This window comes from Vipera ursinii (assembly GCF_947247035.1).
Source record: "Vipera ursinii genome assembly, chromosome: 8".
NCBI classification, from domain to species: Eukaryota; Metazoa; Chordata; class Lepidosauria; order Squamata; family Viperidae; genus Vipera; species Vipera ursinii.
Window position 1 is genome coordinate 15,872,202 of NC_139519.1, and position 21,463 is coordinate 15,893,664.

General features: G+C 44.2%; 2 protein-coding genes across 5 annotated transcripts in view; one reads left to right on the forward strand and one right to left on the reverse strand.

The window, feature by feature from the left end:
- Positions 1-35: 35 nt before the first annotated feature.
- POLD2 (DNA polymerase delta 2, accessory subunit) lies at positions 36-10,065 on the forward strand. 3 transcript variants are annotated; one of them, XM_083368569.1, is made up of 11 exons: positions 36-197; positions 1,069-1,326; positions 1,636-1,757; positions 3,365-3,488; positions 3,606-3,720; positions 4,882-5,080; positions 6,101-6,181; positions 6,294-6,451; positions 6,961-7,088; positions 7,676-7,777; positions 9,792-10,065. In XM_083368569.1, the coding sequence occupies exons 2-11, from the start codon at positions 1,107-1,109 to the stop codon at positions 9,965-9,967; spliced, it is 1,425 nt and encodes a 474-aa protein (XP_083224695.1). In that variant the 5' UTR covers positions 36-197; positions 1,069-1,106; the 3' UTR covers positions 9,968-10,065. The 3 variants fall into 3 exon arrangements, with proteins under 3 accessions (XP_083224695.1, XP_083224696.1, XP_083224697.1); XM_083368570.1 differs by having other exon boundaries at positions 53-197; positions 1,066-1,326; XM_083368571.1 differs by lacking the exon at positions 36-197 and adding an exon at positions 315-333.
- A 117-nt stretch (positions 10,066-10,182) lies between these two features.
- Positions 10,183-21,463, reverse strand: part of AEBP1 (AE binding protein 1) — a 30,081-nt gene continuing 18,800 nt past the window's right edge. For both annotated transcript variants that reach the window (XM_083368568.1, XM_083368567.1), the window contains 9 exons: positions 20,786-20,930; positions 19,932-20,023; positions 19,299-19,422; positions 18,082-18,278; positions 17,009-17,188; positions 15,235-15,577; positions 13,714-13,853; positions 12,499-12,598; positions 10,183-11,795 (listed from right to left, as the gene is read on the reverse strand). In XM_083368568.1, coding sequence (XP_083224694.1) covers positions 11,236-11,795; positions 12,499-12,598; positions 13,714-13,853; positions 15,235-15,577; positions 17,009-17,188; positions 18,082-18,278; positions 19,299-19,422; positions 19,932-20,023; positions 20,786-20,930 — 1,881 coding nt within the window. In that variant the 3' untranslated portion in view covers positions 10,183-11,235. The remainder of the gene's footprint in view (positions 11,796-12,498; positions 12,599-13,713; positions 13,854-15,234; positions 15,578-17,008; positions 17,189-18,081; positions 18,279-19,298; positions 19,423-19,931; positions 20,024-20,785; positions 20,931-21,463) is intronic.

The window sequence follows — 21,463 nt, forward strand, 5'->3', positions numbered from 1 at the left end:
CGGGTCGGCGCTTGAGGCGGAGGGGAGGGGGGGTTGGGGTGGGAGCGTGAATTTGTATGGCAGGTGGAAATCCGGCCGGTGAAGCTCTGGGGGTGAGGCAGGGGATGGTGGGCAAAGGCGCCTCACCGACGATCGGGAGCCTTGGAGGGAAGAGCTGAGCCCGGCAGGCAGAAGTCTTGGGAATTGGGCTTGGCGGGGTAGGTTTGCATGGTTTCTGCCTCTTCTTCTTCTTCTTCCTGTCATTATTAAGATTATTGTTGAATGTATCAGTCACCCAACTCCAGTGGACTCTTTGGCTCCCTCCTTCATGCAAACTGCATCAGGCAATAGAAGGTAGCTGGCATTTTTAAATATTGCAGAATATATAAATCAATAGCCCCCCCCAAAAAAAAGCAGTGGCTTTTACATTACCAAAACCTAAAATCCTTCAGTCAGCCCCAGCTCAGAAGGAATGAATTGTTAAAATGGCTGCCAAGATGAACATCCAGATGGAACCCAATCAAGGAACTACCAAACAACAGTAAACAACCCAAAGGACCCCCAAGACCAGAGGTCTTCAAACCTGGCCCTTTTATGTCTTGTGGACTTCAACTCCCAGAATTCCTCAGCCAGCTGGCTGAGGAATTCTGGGAGTTGAAGTCCACAAGTCATAAAAGGGCCCAGTTTGAAGATCCCTGCCCAAGACCATCCCCACCAACACTGACAGGGCAAGGCATTGGAATATAAACTGAGATCAAATCCCACTTCCTACTAGCACTGATGGTGTTACATAGTTGGGTAATGAAACATCTGCAAGAAAACAAGCAGGTTCAGAGGGCACCAAGGAGCCTTCAACACCTTTTCCATCTAACAAAGAGTCCTTTACCGAGATTGATCAACAAACAAGCAAATAAAATAAGCACGTTGCAAAAAGTGGCAACTGATGAAGTAGGCTGCATCCCAAAAGCCTATCCTTAAAAAAAAAAAGCATGCTACCGGTATGTCAGAAAAGTTGCTGCCGGATTCCTGATTTCCAACTCTGTAGAGCACTTTTCCTAATCGCTCATTTAATTTCTTTGTCTCCAGCAGAAATCTTCTACATACCTGCTTAATTCTCCTGCAAGGCTATGTTCTCAGAGCAGGGTGTCCAGTCTGCACAGGGACTCTTGACACCCCCGTCTCCAGTAGCTTCCACCTTTGCCCGCGTGCCCGTCTCAACATACACCAACTGCTCCCAGAATTTCAAGCTTGGCGAGCGAACTTTCAATCGGCAATATGCTCATATCTATGCTACACGCCTTATCCAGATGAGACCGTTATTGGTGGACAGAGCCCGACGTAAATGGGGTGAGCTTATGATCATCATGAAGTCTTGTTTTGCAGACACTGTAGGGCTTTGAGAATGTACGTGGTAGTGCAGTATTTTTTTTATCTTGATAGGTGATTATTTTTATAATATGCTAGGTTTGGAACTTATGTTGAAATATGCCCTTAATTTCCCCTCCCCCCCAAAAAAAAATTTACATTGTGAGCCCAGAAACTAGACAGATGTTGGACTTTCAAGTAGGTTGACTAGAAGTAACCTTTCTAATTAATTCTACTTCATAGACTCTTAACACTTTATCACATTTAATCCATTGTCTATTTTTCCTAAAGGGAGTAACATTACAGTGAAAAAGCTATGCGAGTTACAGATCTCAGAGAAGTGCTGTGTGGTGGGAACACTGTTCAAGTCTATGCAGCTTCAGCCTTCCATCTTACGGGAAATTAGTGAAGAGGTATGAGAAAGGGAACTTACAGGTTTCATTCAAGAAGCTTGGGAGATGTCAAGGGCAGCTGACAGCTAAAGAGTCTGCAACTGAGTTTCAGACCCTTTCAGGTTTTGCAATGACTTTGCTGGACTCACAGTCCTAGTGCCTTGTATAATGCTGGGGTAATAAAAAAAAAAGGAAAATAGAAAGAAGACATTCCCTGAACAAACTTCCCTTGCATAATAATTGCTCAGGATTTTGTGAGCAAGAAGATAAATTTTCTGTCTAGAAGGACTTATTGTCTGTAAAACAGACTTATTGTTTTAACAACTGCTCTCTTGCACAATCAGGTGAACTTTTAGCTTATTCTGGAAGGGTAGTCGATGAGTAATATTAAACTTGTCCCAATAAGACATTCAGATGGCAAACATGTGTTGGAAATTTACCACCGAAGATTGGCTGTAAAAGCTATTGACCAAATGAGTAACATCATTCTAGAATACTTTGTTCGTTCAATAAAACCTGCTTGCTGTGTTCCTGAGGGCCAACAAACATTAAATAGAAACATCTTAGGAATTATCGTGAATCCATTAATCAGGACAGATTGGGAAATCAGTGCTATTTATTATAAGATTTTGCCTTATAGGCCTTTTTTCTGTGGTTGATTCATTGCTGTGTTGGCAATGACTGAAAATATCATAAATCCACAGGGCTCTTGCTGATGATTTCAAAAGTATTATTTCAGCACGTTGAGTCCTCAATGAAAAAAAATGTGGGATGATTCAGCCATTACCAATTGTCTGTCAGTTCATGGGACAGTGGAAAAGAATTGTGGGATTGCCAGCAAATGCCAAGCTATCCCTGTGGGGGAAAAGTCTTCTGCCATGGCTTTTTGAGTTAAATGCACAGTGGAAATTCGGCTCTTTCCTGTTTATCAAATATGTGCTTCTAGAAATAACATATTTAAATCTTCCCTTTAATTCTGCAGCCTGAAGTTACTTAGTTATCAATTTATGGTCTGCAGTATTTTTTTTCTTAAAATGCAGCAGACATAAAACAGCCTAGAATGTTATTTGCTGTAAAACAACCAGTGACAGTGGCTGAGAGGCCTCTGTTCTGCTTACCATGGGGGAGCAATAGAATACAGTGATAAATCTTTAAAAATATGTCTTTCAGAAGCTAAGAGAATCAGAATAATAACTACAGCATTGCTAAAACTCAAACTATCAATCTGAAAATCTGTAAAAAAAAAACCCACAAACAATCATAAATGACCATAGGAGAATTCACTGCTTAAGCAGCTTTCCAAAATAGGTCTGGGCAATCCCCAAATGTAAAGTAATGAGAGAAGCGACCGTTGTTTGTGTGTGGGGGGTGTGTGTGTAGAAGAAACTTCATCAGTTTTTGCCCTATGCTAAATTGGTCACGTTCCCCCTGGCAATCTTGTTGTGAGTCTCCGTGTCACACTCCAGAATGAAAAATGCACTAAAAGAGTTCCTTGGGCCAAGAAGGGATTTAAAGTTAAGCAGCTTAAATGGAGACTTAGTCCCCTGCCAAGTATCATCAAAGACTTGGCTTCAAAGCTGGTGGGCATTTGCTAGTTCCTCACAGCGAGGTTTTGTTCACCTTCACAGCACAACCTGCCTCCTCATCCTCCCCGCCTCAAATACATTCACGAGTCCGATGAATTGATCCTGGAGGATGAGCTGCAGCGGATCAAACTTGAGGGAGAGATACCCATCGAGAAGCTGGTGACAGGTGGGCCAATGACCCTGTTTCGAGCTTCTTGTCCCTGACTTCTTTGGAAAGTCTGGCTTTTGTGGAGGGAAACTTTCCACTCAAGTGCTCACGCCCGTCCCTTTCTGGCTGTTCCAGGGACCATCCTTGCCGTCTACGGTTCAGAGAAGGATGATGGCAGGTTCCTTGTGGAAGATCACTGCTTTGCAGATATGCCAACCCAGTTGCCCATGATGGGGCCCAGCACAGACAAGTGAGGCCCCCTATAACCTGGTCCCATGGCGACCTCTGCAGTAGCCGTCCGGGGGTCTCTGTCACTCAGAATACAGGCAGTCCTCGACTTAACGACCACAATTGAGCCCAACATTTCTGTGGTTAAGTGAGACCTTTGTTAAGTGAGTTTTGTCCCATTTTATGACTTTTCTTGCCACCGCCGTTAAACAAATCAGTGCAGTTGCTAAGTAAGCGAATCTGGCTTCCCCATTGGTTTTGCTTGTCAAAAGGTCACAAAAGGGGGAATCGCATGATCCCGGGACACAGCAACAACGGTCGTAAGTCTGAACCAGTTGCCCAGCGTCTGAATTTTGATCTCGTGATCCTGGGGATGCTGCAAAGGCTGGAACTGAAAAATGGTCATAAGTCACTTTTTTCCAGAGCCGTCGTAGCTTTGAATGGTCACTGAGTGAACTGTTGTAAGTCGAGGACTACCTTTACCCTTCCCACCAATTGCTAGCCTAGAACTGGAACGAGGAACCGGCTTCCAAGTGTGTTCTCGCAAGTGGCCACATCCAGAGATATGATTCCCAGAGTTCTCCCCTTAATGGTGGAGCAATTAACCATTACTTAACAGTTTATTTATACCTGTGGAGGCCAAGCTATAAATTTCTTTGGTGGCATGGACCTTGGAGTGTTTACGATGGCGTCATTGACACTCAGCAGCAAACTGAAAAATATCAGGTGCCTTTTTTGGCAAAGAAAGTAAAATAGATGCATGAAACCGGGACTAAGTTTAATGCACATATTTTCCTTTTTCTAAAAACTACAACAATCCCTTAGGACAGGGGTCTTCCAACTTGGCCCTTTTATGACTTGTGGACTTCAGCTCCCAGAATTCCTCAGCCAGGGATGCTGGCTGAGGAATTCTGGGAGCTGAGGTCCACAAGTCATAAAGGCCAAGTTGGGAGGCCCCTGCCTTAGGACCTAAAATTGTGCTCCATCCACTGATGCCAACGTGGCACCCCTTCACCCTCGTGGCTTACCTGCTCATTTACAGGGACCTGACCAAATGCCATCTTTATGGCTAAGTGATCCTGGTGATGGGCCCACTTTCTCCCCCCCCCCCCTTTTCCTGAGAAGCTTTCTTGTTTTCCTGAAAAGACACTCTGACACCCACAGCTTGTATCTCACCTTGCAGATTTGTCCTGCTGGTGTCAGGCCTAGGCCTTGGTGGCAAGAGTGGAGACGGTCTCCTGGGCACGCAGCTTCTGGTGGACATGGTGACAGGACAGCTGGGAGCAGAGGGGGAGCAATCCAGCGCGGCCCTCATTTCTCGAGTCATTCTGGCAGGCAACATGCTGAGTCAGAATACCCAGAGCAGAGACAGCATGAACAAGGTGAAGGCGTCAGAAATGTCCTGTGAGCCGTGTTGTTAGCTTGTACGTTGCATTTATGTTGTGCCTTTCTTTCACTCTCTTATTCCAAGAGGGATGAATTGGTTTATTAAGATTTATTTTTAGCAGACCACTGTTTATATAAATAACTCAAGCTGGTGAGTATTCCCAATATTCCTTCCTCCTGTTTTCCCCACCACAAGAAGCCTGCCAGGTGGACTGGGCTGAGAGAGTGACTGGCCCAAAGTCACCCAGCCAGCTAAGGCGGAACTAGAACTCATGGTCTCCTGGTGGTTGCCTCAAAGTCGCTTCCCTGGCTTTCATGCTTAAGGCGGGACTAGAACTCACGATCTCTTGGTTCTAGCCTGGCTGCCTTCACCACTAGGCCAAACTAGCTAAGATCTCTAGTTCAGCTCCTTCAGGTGGAAGATCACCAGCAAATTCATTGGTGATCTTAATACATTTAGGGTTGAGCAAGGCAAATATATTGCCCCGCCTCCTGAGGTGTGATCTCCCAGTTTTGTAGAGTTATAATTCTTTTTATGCTTGCAGAATAATTCTAAACAATAGTCATCCAGCCCTTCTGATAACATGCCGAGAAAAGTATTATGGAATCTTAAGGCAAACTGGTGGCCTTTGTTTTTCGAGCCAAGATTCCAACCTAATCATAAACAAAAACTCCAATGGCATTTTTATGCTTCTGCCAATTAAAAAAAAACATTTTGGCTTAGCTCCTACTTTGAGTTGGAAAGCTCTGAGCTTCTCCATCAACTCAGTCTGCTATCGGTTTCTTTGTATATGCTTCGTTCCATCTTTTGGATTTTGGTGGAAATCTACGTCTTGAATTTCTTGTTCTTAAAAAGAGATTTAACAATGGGGATATTTCTGCCTTATGGAGGGAAGCAGGAAAGGTGGGGGGGGGGGAAGAATCCTTAACTATTATTCCTCCCCTTGTATTCATTCAGCCTTTCTTTCATTCCCTCTTAATTCATACTCCGCTCTTTTTTGTACATCGTCATGCAGGCAAAATACCTCACCAAGAAGACTCAGGCAGCCAGTGTTGAAGCTGTAAAAATGCTGGATGAAATCCTGCTGCAGCTCTGTGTAAGTTTTGTTTTCGTGAACGGGTGAAGAAGCGGTTGTGTTTTTCCCTCCAGCCATGGCGAGAAGTGTTCTCTGGACCTAAGAAGGGCTTGCCCGCTCTCTCCCCTTACAGATGTCTGTGCCTGTGGACGTGATGCCGGGCGAGTTTGATCCAACCAACTACACGTTGCCTCAGCAGCCCCTCCATCGCTGCATGTTTCCTCTCTCAAATGCATACACCACCCTGCAGCTAGTCACCAACCCATACCAGGCAAACATTGATGGAGTCAGGTAGAACCCCTGCTTCTTTGTTCTGTATAGCAGGGGTCCCCAACCCCTGGGCCGTGGACCGGGCCGTGGCATGCCAGCAACTGGTTTGCACAAACAAAAGCAAAGCCCCATCCGCGAGATGCAGGCAGCACACAAAACCACGCACCCTCCGGTCCGCGGAAAAACCTCTCAACACGTAACTGATCCCTGGTGCCCAAAAGGTTGGGGACCTCTGCTGTGTAGGATAGGTTAACAGCTTAACAATCACAACTGGGGCCAGACTTTCCATTGCTAAGCGGGGCAGTTGTTCAGAGACTCTTGCCCGGTTTTATAACCTTTCGTACCGCACTTGTGAAGCACATCCCTGCATTTGTTAAGTGAATCATACCGTCATTAAACGAATCCAGCTTTGGCCCCTCCCCCATTGATTTGGCTTGTCCGAAGTCAACCATATTTTTCAGCACTGTTGTGACTTTCAGCAGCCACTGAACAGTTGGGCATTCTTTTCTCTTTTTTTCTTTCCTGTTTAGATTTCTGGGAACTTCCGGCCAAAACGTAAGTGATATTTTCAAGTACAGCAGCATGTCTGATTATCTGGAAATTCTGGAATGGACCTTAAGGATTGGGCATGTCAGCCCCACAGCTCCTGACACTCTGGGTAATATAACTTAAGAGATACCTTTGCTGGGTTTTGTTTTCCTTATTTTAAGCTTTGCAGATCATTGGATGGGCTAAGCCAGGGTTGGGGAACCTTGGCTCTTTTATGACTTACGGACATCCAGAATTCCTGAGCCAGCCAGGGGGCTTGCTTGGAACTGCTGAACGTCTGAGGCACAGCGTGTTTTTAATTTTATTTTTTAATTCCATTTATATCCCGCCCTTCTCCGAAGACTCAGGGCGGCTTACAAGCTTAGCAGTAGCCTTCATTCTATGTATATGCCTGCTTATTAGGGCTTTCATACACCCCCCAAGCGGCATTATTACAAAGTCAGCTTAATTGCCCCCAACAATCTGGGTCCTCATTTTACCTACCTTGGAAGGATGGAAGGCTGAGTCAACCTTGAGCCTGGTGGGATGCGAACCTGCACTAATTGCAGGCAGCTGGTGTTACTTAAGGAGGCATTAGCCCACTGCTCCACCAAGGAGCAGTGTTGTTTCCATGCAAGGAGCAAAACACATGTTTTGCCTTCAGGCTGCCTCTGGTGGGCCATTTATTTAAAGGACCTGGTCTGCCTTGTCTTTCAGGCTGTTACCCATTTTACAAGACGGACCCCTTCATCTTCAGCGACTGCCCTCATATCTATTTCTGTGGAAATGCACCCGCCTTCAAATCCAAGGAGGTCAAAGGTAAGCCAGTATTGGCAGCTGCATCCTTTGCAAGAAGGGCTTGGCTTGGCTTCTTCCTGGCTGAGACTTGGTGGTTTTATCACTAAAGGCATAATCAATAAATTGGGAGCCGGTGATCGGCAAAAGACAAAAATTCCACCGCTAGATAGAAAAGAATAAACGCAGGATGGAAGCCCAGGATACATCTCTTCAGTTTCATTGTCCCAGCAAACAACTAGATTCTCACTTGGTGCTAAGACATTATTTAACTATGGCTGCTCATTTGCTGGATCACCCAGCATGCTAAACCAGAGTTGGCAAAGAGGACAAAAGAAATTTCTAGTTGTTTTTCTGGAAAACCCATTTTGGAAACGGCTTGTTTTGTTGTCTCTGAAATCAGTAACTGTTCGTGTAAATATTAGGATTGACCCAGAATTCAGACCTGCTCTTTAATTCTCTTCCCCTTATAATAAAGTAGGTTGCCACCATAATGGAGTTCGCTGTCTCTTACGAGGTTTGCTGCAGAAAGGAGCCCAGAACATGCAAAAAAAGGGGGGGCAGGATGGATGTGGGGTAGACATTGCCAAATCGTGGAGTCTTCTCAATATCCCATAGAAATTTCTCAGAGCTTGCCAGCCTAGTACAAATGCTTGCAAAAGCTCACCCTTGTGTAACCAAGATGGTTGTCCGAGCCCAGAATATTCTGCCCAAAGGTTTTGGGGAGTGAGTTGAAACAGGCTTTTGAAATGTTTGCGTGAGTAAACAAAGCACTCAGATGCAGGATTGTATAAGCTGCTACTGTGCTATTGTAAGTCTTAAATCTCTCCATTAAGTTGGACAGTTCAACGCTTTTGTAACTACCGAGGCTCTTTCTCAGCTGCACCAGTTCTGGTTTTTCAAGTTGGCTTATTTTTATTGGATACTTTTGTTCCTAGCAGATCCCGTGACAGCTACACAGTGCTGGAAACTGTGTTATACCAAGTGAGAGCCTTGTCCAGCAGCGCCTGTCCCAAGCGGTGCTTTTGACCAAGTCAAAAGTTAAATCAGTAGAACAAATGATGTAAATTTCCTGAACTGCAAGTTGTTCCCCAGAATCTTATGTCTTCATCATCCCCTAATCCTTAATCCTCTCTAGGGAAGAGCAGGGCTTCAATTTGGGGCCTTCTCCATACAAAGACGCTTGCTCCTGGGGAGGAAAGCCATGGCAAATCTAGACAGCACACTAAAAAGCAGAGACATCACCCTGTCAACAAAAGTGCATATAGTTGAAGGCCATGGTTTTCTCAGTTGCAATGTATGGATGTGAAAGCTGGACCATAAAAAAGGCTGAGCGCCAAAGAATTGAGGCCTTTGAACTATGGTGCTGGAGAAGACTCCTGTAAGTCCCTTGGACTGCCAGGCGATCAAACCGGTCAGTCCTAGAGGAGATCAACCCTGACTGCTCTTTAGAAGGCCAGATCCTGAAGCTGGAACTCAAATACTTTGGCCACCTAATGAGAAGGAAGGACTCACTGGAGAAGAGCCTAATGCTGGGAAAGATTGAGGGCAATAGAAGAAGGGGACGACAGAGAATGAGGTGGCTGGATGGAGTCACTGAAGCAGGAGGCGTGAGCTTAAATGGACTCCAGAAGATGGTAGAGGACAGGAAGGCCTGGAGGAACGTTGTCCATAGGGTCGCGATGGGTCGGACACAACTTCGCAGCTAACAACAACAACCATACAAAGCACACACTGCCATGGCGGTAGGGCAAAAATGGCCTACGGGAGCAGAGTATGCCACCACAGGCGACTCTAGCATCTCTTACGATGTCTCTGGAAGTGGGTGGTGAGAGACTGGCAAAGGTTGTTAATCCAAGGCCTGATAAACATTGGGAACGCTTTCTTTAAAAAACTACAGCAATCACGAACGTTTTTCCCGACTGGGGAAGAGGGGGGAATCAAAGGAAAATTGTGAGCTTTTCCTCATCCTTCCTCATGCCTTGTCCTCCCCAAATTCTGATCGTTGCCTTCATTTTTCTCCCTTCCTCCTTTGCAGGAGAAGATGGCCAGAAAGTCTTGCTGGTGACACTTCCTGATTTCAGCACAACCCAGACAGCTTGCTTGATCAATTTGTGTGACCTCACTTGTCAGCCAGTTACTTTCTCCGCCTTTGGTGATGATGATGATGATGAAGAAGAAGAAGAAGAGACAGTGATGGAGACAGGTGACTGAGAGACTTGGGAGTCATCCCTGTTCCTGCTTTTTAACTTGTAGAGTTTGACTTTTGGCTCAAATAGATAGGAATACAATAAAATATTCCAGTTCCTTTGCATGTGTCTGATCTTCATGACCAAGAACGAGGGGAATTTCTTACATAATTCATTTTATTCAATTAATACAACTGTTGGAAAACCCCAAAGGCTCAAGGTGATCCTGGACTTCCTCCTGGGCAGCGGCGGCTTCAAAGTCATCCATGAACTTAGCAAATCTCAATCTTCCTTCTTGACCGTTGCAGTCAAGGCAATAGCTTACCCTGATGTTAAGGACCACAAAAAAGCAATGCAGACTTTGTGACTGGGAGAAGATTAGGCTGTACCATCTCCTCGCTTTGAAAAATACCCAGAATCCTATGGGAATTCTCAAACCAGATCAAGTGAGCAAAACTGAAAGACAGCCACTTATGCCTTGGAAACTTAGCCTGGTTGGCATTTTGAGAAGTCAGAAATACCCCTCCCTCCCCTTATAAATTTTTGCTCCGGTTCTAGTAACGGTTTTCATTCTACACTTTAAGAATTCTTTCACTTCTTAAGTAGAATTGGAAAGAAGTCTGAATTTTTCATATAGTACATCCCTTTCGTAAAGGTATTAAAACTGCAGATAAGCAGTCATGGGGACACTTTGATAAAACCGTTGTGCCCCAAATGTGTCTGTCAGTGCTTGATGGGCTTCATTGTTTCAGTGAATTTACACGGGGAATCAATAGCTGTGGGCCTCTGGATATAGGCCTAGTCTGCTTCTCTCCCCCATTGCAAAAATCTTACGCTGTAGTGTAAAGAACAAGAATAAAGTAGAATGGAGTAAAAAAAAAACCAAACAGATTAACATACCAGAATGTTAAAAAAGATTCAGCCAGATTATGTTCTTAACTTGTTCCTATTCTATAGTCAGTCTGAGATGTGCAATTTGCTCACCTCAGTTTCCCATTCAGCAGAGGTTTAGTGTTCCAACCCTAAACAGAAAGCTGAGCCTTTATATCCAAAGAAGAAAGAGAAAGTTGTATGTGTGTATGTGTTTGGAAAAATAAATGATGCAAATGTGACGGCGCTTGGAGCCTGTTTAAAGCAAGGGGGTTCCTGGCGGGTCCTAAAACCAGGTGAACATGCCTCCACCTACTACAGTGAATGGATACAACTACCTGCTCCAGAAGAGGCGGAGTAGGCTTTAGGAATGTCTTTAGAGCGTTCCTGGCCTGCAGTCCTCACAAACTGACAGACTCATAGCTAGTCGCCAAAGTTCACTGTGTACGTCTCTGCCGTGGTCATTGGAAAGGCAGTGCCAGTCATCTCCACCTCGCTCACTTCCTCCGTTACTGTCTCCCATTCCGTCACCGTCTCGGTGTAGACCTCGGCATCCCAAGAAGTGGCTGACTCTGCTATGGGAGGCTCTTGACTCCACGGTGGGAGCGTGGTGCTGCTGAACCAGAAGGGAAACGCAGAACTGGGAGGAACGGTGGTGGGAAGGCTTGTGCTGGCTTTCCGCAGCCGTTCGAGCATCTTCTGGCGCAGGCGAGCTCTTTGGCGCATCCTCATCCTCCAGCGCATGCGCTCCTTAGGGGTCATGGGTCGTCCCGGCATGGGCCTCCCAAGAGGGTGGTGGCCATTCATGGCCATGATCTCTCGGATGCGTTTCCAGTTGGACCGTGACAAGATGAAGTTGCACTGGGTGGCTCCGATGTCATAAAAGACGCTGCAGGTTTTGACGCTGGGATTGTAGCCCTCGGCCCTGGCTGTGACGCGGTATTCGCCAGGATTCAGGATGCGCCAGTAATCTCCACCACTTGCTGGAACACAAGAGAGCAATATCTGATGAGCACTGGCGGCGCAGTGATTAGAATGCAGTATTGCAGGCTAATTCTGCTGACTGCCGACTGCCGGCAGTTAGAGTGTCGCCAGCTCCAGATTGACTCAGTCTACCATCCTTCTGAGGTTGGTAAAATGAGGACCCGGAGTGTTGGGGGTGATATGCTGACTCTGTAAACCCCTTAGAGAGGGCTGTTAAGCACTGTGAAGTGGTATATAAGTCTAAGTGCTCTTGCTATGATGTTGAAGCTAATTGCAGACAAGGAAATGTGCTCCAATATTTGAGGGGCTGCCACAAAGAAGAGGGGCTCAACCTATTTCCCAAAGCCCCAGAAGACAAGAAACAATGGATTGAAACTAAAGAAGGAGAGAAGCAACCTAGAACTAAGGAGAGATTTCCTAAAGGTGAGAACAATTAACCAGGGGAACACTTTGCCTTCAGAAGTTGTGGCCTCTCCATCACTGGAGGCTTTTAAGAAGAGACTGGACAGTCACTTGTCTGGAATGGTGTAGGGTCTCCTGCTTGAGCAGGGGGCTGAACTAGAAGACCACCAAGGGTCCCTTACCACTCTGGGTGAGTGAAAAAAGACATATGCTTCACAAGCAAAAAGATCAAGGAGATGTGTGTGCTAAGAAGGCTCAACATAAAGACCTGTATATTTGCCTTCACTATTCTTGGCATACCTGTTTGCACATCATGTTTGATCCCCATCACAGAAATGGACACATTTGCGATGGGATCTCCTTGTTGATCTGTCACTGTGCCCTTAATACCACGATGTACCTGTAAGACAAAAGTCATTAGGGTAGGAGAATTATATTTTTATTTTAAATTGTGTAGATGCTGCTTTTCCTGTGGTCATCCACCTCAGGCCTCAGAACACACTCTGAAAAGTCCACTAAGCTATTAAAAAAAGATGGATACCTGCTAAGAACTCTGATGGCTCATAGGATACTTGGCATGAATTCCAAGTGAGCACACTAGACATATTTTGCGTTGTACATAAGAGAAAAAAATACTTGTTCTTAGTAATCACCATCCACGAAAATGTTTGAGGGTGCTCACAGCAAGGTCCTTAAAGGAACTAACCCTGCGAACACAGTATCCAGCCATCCAATATTTTTCCTGTCCTTGAGCAGCACAGACAACAGAAGAACTAAGCGAGCTTTCAATACTCCAGCTAGGTACAAAAATACAGTAGTTCATTGATCTTGAGCTATAGATACTTACGGTAGATTTAAATCCCTGTCCAGACACACAGTTTATGGAGTGGCTTGGGGCCAGTCACTTAGCTCAAGATGAGTCATTGGCTTATTGGTGGGAGAATAACTAGAACCACCTTGAACTCCAAAGGAAATATGGCTTATAAATGTAATTTTAAAATGTGCATTAATCATTTCTCTCTTTTCCATTAAAATTATTACTTGGAGGCAACAAATGGAAAGCTCAGATGTTTTCCATCTACTCTATAGGTCATCCACTAATGGTGCAGATGGACACGTTGCCTTCTTCATTCATGACTTGGTGAAGGACACTCACACATGCAAGTAGAAGCCAAGGTGTATTATTGGCTCAATCCTTACTGACCGAGGAGGGTATCGGGTGCACCCAATGTACATTGAGATAGTCTAAGCCAGGGGTAGGCAACCTTGGCTCTTTCATGACTCGTGGACTTCAACTCCCAGAATTTCTGAGCCAGGAGGGCTCAGCTTGGAAACCTCTCCCTTTCCCCTCAGCATGGCTGGCTCAGGAATTCTGGGAGTTGAAGTCCACAAGTCATAAGAGAGCCAAGGTTGCCTACCCCCGGTCTAAGCATTAGGTTCTACTTTGCTGTATCTGACCAGCCCAGATGAAAACATTTGTTCACTGCCGCTCTCTGGGCCAACTCCGTACCTCACCTGTTCCATAAAAGTCAGCAGAGATTCCTTGTTGTTCTCCCACTCCTGTGGTAGTTCACTTTCATGGGGAAATTTGTCACACCCAGGGTAGATGGAGAGCTCCAGACAGTTGGAGTGCAGGTAGCTGAAATCATTCAGGGCTGAAAGAGTTAGCAGGAAAAGAACATCACTCTCCACTCAAAGACTTAATTCCCTTGACAAACACATTTCCACAAGTTGTACAAAAACTCTGCAAAGTTATAGGATGAAGGAAATTCAGAAAGCTGACTGATGTTCAAATCCTTGAAGGGTGAATTTCATGAGAAAGCTTCAAGAGAGAACTTAAAAAATAAATATCTTCCATTTAGCCTCATTTCCTACTGGCGGTCACACCGACCCACAAATCCATCTAAACCTAGTGTCACCTCTTACACACACACACACACACACACACACACACACACACACGTACAAGATTACAATTTTGAAATCCAGATTTCCTTAACATATTTTAGAGAATAATAGTGTTAATATTGTTAGATAATTGCAAGTCAAAAATGTTTCCAGAATTCTGCAAAATCACCATCTACCTCTGCCCAAACAGGTTCTGGGGTAACACTCAACAAATGAAATAAACTTCTACATTAGACAGACAGAGAGACAGATAGATAGATAGACAGAGAAATAGATAGATAACCTTGATTGTCATCTTTTTTACTGTGGGCACATTGGCACATGAAAAATGAAATTTTGTTGCTTGCTCTCAAAAGGGTACACATACATAACACACATTTAAACATGCTATATACAACGTATGTATAAACCGGCACCCTTACATATAAATAACATATAAATATTAATCATAATGCAAGATAGGTCAACCTAGGCTACCAGCTTTATGATATCTGTGCCACAATGTAGCATCCCCCCTAACAGTAAGAACATTAAGGGTCACTGGTCACATTTTAGCCAGTATACCATAAGCACTGCCAAAACTGCACTTTTTCTTAAAACCGTTTGCACTATTCCATGCAGATTAGGAACTAGGGATTAGTCTAGAGATTACCATGGAAGTCAACATCCTACCACTTAGGATTCATGCACACTAACTCACACCCGGGATAAATGAGGAGAGAGAGAGGTATAAGGATGGCAGTCCTTATCTAAACTAAATTTAGCTATTTTTTCCCCCTTTCCTTGTCTCATGCCTTTAAATTTTTCAGTTTACTATTTCCTCCTTCCTTTTTGTGTTCTGCAGAACAGGAGGATATTTTGAACCAAAAAGATCAACAGTGTAATGAAAAAATATAGAATGCCTCTCGGGTGCTCTATGCAAATTCAAAGCTAAACAGCTGAAGACCAAAAAGGCATTAGACAAACATGAGTGGAAAGCAAAAAGAGGCAGGAGAACTTGAAAGAATCTTGCTTGAAAAGTGCACATCCACACGTTCAGCTCTGTATTATCAATAGTGGCCCTTCTCCTAACAGGCCAGAGTGATCTGTTGAGATGCCTTCCACTTGCCTTCCATGCTTCATACTTACTGCCCGCTTGTGATTTCCACTTAGCCCCATTGACAATCCCCATCCCGTTGGTCATATCTTGATCATGACAACCTCCACGAAATGTTTCCGTCATGGTGAGATGGGCCGATGCATAGGAAATCGCCAGCCAGCGGAAGATGGCATGATCTGGCGTCCCTTTGACTTCTGGGTTCTCCTCTTCATAGTCCTCCAGGGACGGTGGAGGACCCACTTCATTCTCATTGATGGGCCGAGCCATGTTAAAAGGATAGGTAATGAGTTTCTCGCCCCCTTGGAAGTTGGCACCAAGCACAAAGGGAATCTTCTCCATCCAGGCTATGATGGCCCTCACCTCAACTGCCACCTGGAAGAAAAAGGTTCTGAAGTAAAGTCATGGATGTTGGAAAGAAGGTGAACACGCCACAATATTCCAGTGAAAATAAGCATTTGTTTTCTTCTAAGCCATGATTGTGCTGCTTTCCCCCCCCCCCATTTTAAAAATGAAGCTGTATAAGTTCTACTTGATAGCAGTGTTCCAGTATATGAGGGACTGCCATAAGGCAGAGTGGGGCAGGTTGTTCACCAAAGCACCAGAGGGAAGGAGAGAAAAAACCTGGAATTGAGGAGAAACTTCCTAACAGTGAGGACAATTAACCAGTGGAACAGCTTCCCTGCGGAAATCATGGGTGCTCCATCACTGGAGATTTTAAAGAAGAGACAGGACATTCACCTGTCCGAGACAGTATAGGTCCTCCTGCTTGAGCAGGGGGCTGGACTAGAAGACCTCCAGCTCTAGTCTAGTCTAGTCTAGTCTAGTCTAGTCTATATTCCATTCCATTCCATTCTTCTTATTCTATTCTATTCTATTCTATTCTATTCTATTCTATTCTATTCTATTCTATTCTATTCTATTCTATTCTATTCTATTCTATTCTATTCTATTCTATTAATTCTTCATTCCTATATTCTCTTCTCTTCTCTTCTCTTCTCTTCTCTTCTCTTCTAATTCTTCATTCCTATATTCTATGCTATTCTATTCTATTCTATTCTTCGTTCCTATATTCTATTCTATTCTATTCTATTCTATTCTATTCTATTCTATTCTATTCTATTCTATTCTATTCTATTCTATTCTATTCTATTCTATTCTATTCTATTCTATTCTATTCTATTCTCAATTTCCATCTCAACTCCTGGTGACTTCAGAATCATTTTTAGTTTTCTTAGTGATAGCCCAGAAACAATTTCTTCCAGAATGCTTTTTTTCAACAACTAGCCTAAAAGCCTGGGATTAGGCGATGCTCTCAACCAAATCCTAAGAGGGTCCAACCCTCTTCAATTTTTCTAAACTCACCTAGCCCAAGCAGATGAAAACAAACAAAAAAAGGTTGGGCCTCTCTTTAATGGGTGGAAGCTTGTTAAAGAAAGATCCCCCTAGAAGTAAGAAGAAATATTTTGACAGGGACAACAATTAATTAATGGAATAGCTTGCCTTCCAGAGTTGGCTGGCTCAGGAATTCTGGGGGTTGAAGTCCACGAGTCATAAAAGAGCCAAGGTTGCTTACCCCTGGGATAAGGTCTCCTGCCTTGAGCAGATGCTTGAACTAGAAGACCTCTAAAATCCCCCTTCCCACCCCATGATTCTATATTTTATTTCTTGAAGTGGATTATTTCTGGCTTTAAAAACATACATACTGTACGTGTTTTAGGGGCCGGTGGGTTTTTTTCCTAAACCAGGATGCTAGTTTTTCCCCGCACCAGATGCTCACCCACCTTCTCCCATCTGTCTACTTACTGCGGCATCTTCTGCAAGGTAGTGATCAGGAATTGGCATGTGGTGGTTGGGGACTCTGTGCGGTACCCATTTTCTCTCTTCCGCAGCCCAGAGGATGCTGTTGAGATCAGGGAAGTTCTCAAAGAGATCAAAGCCTTCTTCATTCCAGTGCCCCTGAGCCCAATTCCCCAGTTCTGAGCCCTGAAAAGAGGAGGAGCATGATGTTATCTGTTCAATCGCGTCCCAACTCTTGGCGATTGTATGGACCAGGTGACGTCTTCCAATCTTGCACTGCTTCTTTGAGTTTTTCTACGCTCTGGCTGCTGTCAGTTTTGATGGTGTCCAGCCACCCTGTTCTTTGGCAGCCTGTCTTCCAAACATAGCTGCCTTCTCCAGTGAATTCCCCCCCACATGACATGTTCAAAATGCGTGGAGAAGAGGATATGCTTGCATAATCTTATTCGTGGCTAGGCCTTACACTTAATTTTTTTATTGGTTCCTTGTTGCTTTTTTGAGACTCCCTCAGTCACAAGTAGGCCTCCCTATTTTTGTTCCTCGTGCTGATGCTGCCTGGGGACAGTAAATGTGTGCGTAAAACTAACGTGGCAGTTGTATGTAAACACTAACTTCAAATTTGCAAGGCTGAAAATTGCTCGGATGCTTTGTGTTCCACTTGGGCAGAAGACCTAATTCTGAAATAACTCTCTCTCTCTCTCTCTCTCTCTCTCTCTCTCTCTCTCTCTCTCTCTCTCTCTCTCTCTCTCTCTCTCTCTCTCTCTCTCTCTCTCTCTCTCTCTCTCTCTCTCACACACACACACACACACACACACACACACACACACACAAAAGATGGAAATGCACCAATTTGCTAACTTTCTAAAATTATGCATACGGAGATCTACCTTGGCTTTGCAAAGCTGCACCAAAGCAAAGCCAAGGTAGATCTCCGTATGCATAATTTTAGAAAGTTAGCAATTTGGTGCATTTTCATCTTATTTTTTCCCCCTTTTGTAATAGCCCCCAACCCTTCCAGCTTAGGGTTCCCTCCATCTGTCTTTGGATTCCTTCAGCTCAATCTACCAAGTCAGGCTCACCATTTGGCTGGCAACCTCATAGCCATCAGGATTGAGTGACGGGACGAGGTGGATGCGGGTCTCTGTCACCAGGTTCCGGATGCGTGGGTTCCCGTCCTTGAACTCCTTGCACATAAACTGCATCAGCATAAGCAGCAGCTCCCGGCCCAACACCTCGTTGCCGTGAATGCCTGCAGTGTAGCGGAATTCTGGCTCCCCTATCGTGATACAAAATGGGAAGTTGCTGATACTTCCTTAGAAAAGGCAAGGAACAGTCCCTCTTTGCATCAATACCCATCAGGCTATTCCCTTCCTGGGGAAGCCACATTATGCAAGAGGTGGAAAGAAAATACAGGGCAAAAGAAATTAGAGGCACAATTTTACAAGGTAGCGAAAGTCTACTACTTGCTCTAATTTCTTGTTGTTTATATATACTGCTCAAAAAAATAAAGGGAACACTTAAACAACACAATGTACTGTATTTAATAGTAGGATGTCTTATCTTGTGTTCCCTTTATTTTTTTGAGCAGTATATATAGCTTCAATCATTCATGTTATCCCTTTCAAGCACAACTACTTTTATTTTCATCCTGTCACACAGCATCACAGTCTGGTTTGGAAGCATCCCTGCTTCAGACAGGAAGGCGGTGCAGAAAGTGGTGAGGATGGCCGAAAAGATCTTTGGCAGTTCCCTCCCCTCCATCCAGGACATAGCACAGAAGCATTGCTTGAGCACGGTCCATAGGATTATCTGGGACACTACTCATCCTCTTCACAACCTGTTTTCCTTGTTCCCTTCTGGGAGGAGGGGGCTTCGTGGTATCCGTAGCAGAACATCCAGATTCAGCCATAGTTTCATTCCTTGCAGCATTAATCTTGTGAACTTGCAAGCTTCCTCCTTCCATTATATATTCAAGATGGACAGTATTTAATATTTTATTGTTATGTATATGTAGGGGTGTGGGTTTATACATACATTGTATGTATAAAACCACACTGGTTTGCCTAACAAACATGACAAAAAAAATCACTTTACTTAAATCACTTAACAAGCACTTTGCTGATAATAATAAGTAAAATATGTATGTAGTAGTGTGCAAGTGTATATTGTGTCTCTGGGTGTACGTACAGGCTCTTCGCTTGAACTAAGGTGAGAAGAACTGCGATCCAATCTGCATAATATTTTGGGATGTATGAGTGCTTTGGGCCTGGCCTGCAGAAGGCAGAGGGATTCTTACCCAGTTCATGCTCCCCTGGGTTATCCGATATCTCCATAGCGTAGATCTTAAGTCCTCGAAAGCTTTTGCCAATATTGTAGATACGGGTGATTGTAGGACATTCTTCATTCACCACCTTCATCAGCTGCAGGGTTGGAAAACAATGGTAAGAATGTAGTTTTGTAGGCTAATTCTGCCCACTGCCAGCAGTTTGATCCTGACTGGCTCAAGGTTGACTCAGCCTTCCATCCTTCTGAGGTCGGTAAAATGAGGACCCAGATTGTTGGGGGCAAGAGGCTGTTTTTGTAAATCACTTAGAGAGGGCTGTAAAACACTCTGAAGCAGTATATAAGTCTAAGTGCTATTTGCTATTACTCCCAGCTAGCAAATTGAAAATAGAGGTGGGTTAGAATAGGAGTGGCTTCATGGAATCTTTTGGGGATTCACATCCTGCAGATGTGCTGAACAACTTCCAAGGGTAATTCATAGGACATACAATCCATCTGAGGATCTCAGGCACACTGTTGTATTCTAGTTGAAATCAAAATTTGAGTGGATATATTGCCCGCTATTCTTTACCTCTAACCTGCCTAAAGGTCTTCAAAGCACCATTTCTTGAAGAGTAAAGATCTTCTCCAACATGCCTATAGTCACCTGTCTCATGTCCTTGTAGCTGTGATGGCGAAAGTCCAGGTTGTCCACTGATGTCATCACTTCATTTTGCAAACTGTAGTAGCTGTGGATGCCTGCAAAAAGAAGGGAAGAGCAGATCAAACATGGCGGGAACTTTAATACCAATTCTTCTCTCTTTAATACCAAATCAATAGCTGTTTACTACCCAGTCAGAATTTTATTTCTACCTAGCCCAATACTACCAGTTTTGCTAGCGTCAGACCCTCAAGAGTTTGGTTTTTCCCATCACCTTTTGAAAAAAGAAAGGGATCTTTTTTCAAAACACTCCTTTTGAACTGGACATGGATCTTCTACAAACAGCACTGAGCACTGATATGAATTTGAATGTTCAGGTAAGTTCTCAACATACAACCATATGTTTAGCAATCGTTTGAAGTTACGAGGGCCAAAAAAGTGGCTTATAGCCGGTCCTCACACATACAACCGTCACAACATCCCCATAGTCATGTGGTCAAAACTACAGTGCTTGACAACAAACATATTCCTGATTACTACAAGGTCCTAGGGCCATGCGATTGCCATCTGCGGTCTCCCCAGCTGCCTTCCAACAAGCAAAATCAATGGTGGGAGCTGGATTTGTTTAATGACGATGTGATTCCTTTAACAACACCACCAGGGGGGAAAAAGATTGTAAAATGAGGCTAAAATGGCTTAACAACCACCATGCTTAGCAATGGAAATTCTGTCCCAATTGTGGTCGTAAGTTGAGGACTGCCTGTACTGTATTACGGTAATTTTTGCACCTACTCAGGTATAGTTTTAAACTGATTGATGCTCTGCCCCATTCTGGAGACCCCCGTTTCTCCCATACTTACTGGAGAGGGGACAGCCCAGAACTTCCAGTCTCATACAGAGGCTACCATTCCAGGTCAATGGAAAGACCCGAATATAGCGAGCCACCTTCGGTTCTGGGAATTCGGTCATCACAGGAGTGTCCTTGTCAACATTTCCATAAAAAAGCTGGAAAAGGGAAAAGGAGAAAAGGGGAAAAAGGAAAGCTTTTCAGCCAGTCAAAAACATCCAGCTACTATCTAACTGTATCCTAAAGAGACTCTGTTTTCTTCAAGATCTTCCTAATGCACTTGTAGCATTTACAGTACTTATATCAGGGGTCCTCAAACTTGGCCACTTTAAGACTTGTGGACTTCAACTCCCAGAATTCCCCAGCCAGCATGGGGAGTCGAGTTGAGCGGAAGTCCACAAGTCTTAAAGTGGCCAACTTTGAGGACCCCTAACTTATTTCCTTTGGGCATCTGTCCATTAAAATAAGGTTTTGTTTTTTTGTTGTTTTTTTTACTTCTCCAGACTTCTCATATCATTTGGTGTTCCTTCGAACAATTTTTTCACTGCTTTGACTGTCCCATCAGGTCTGATCCTTTTCTCTGCACTCCCTCTGGAAATTAATCTTGAAATCGATAGACCGATTTGCAAATAAAGGAACAAACAAGTTGGAGAGTGACTATGGCCCTCAGACCTTTGCAGCCTCTTGAATT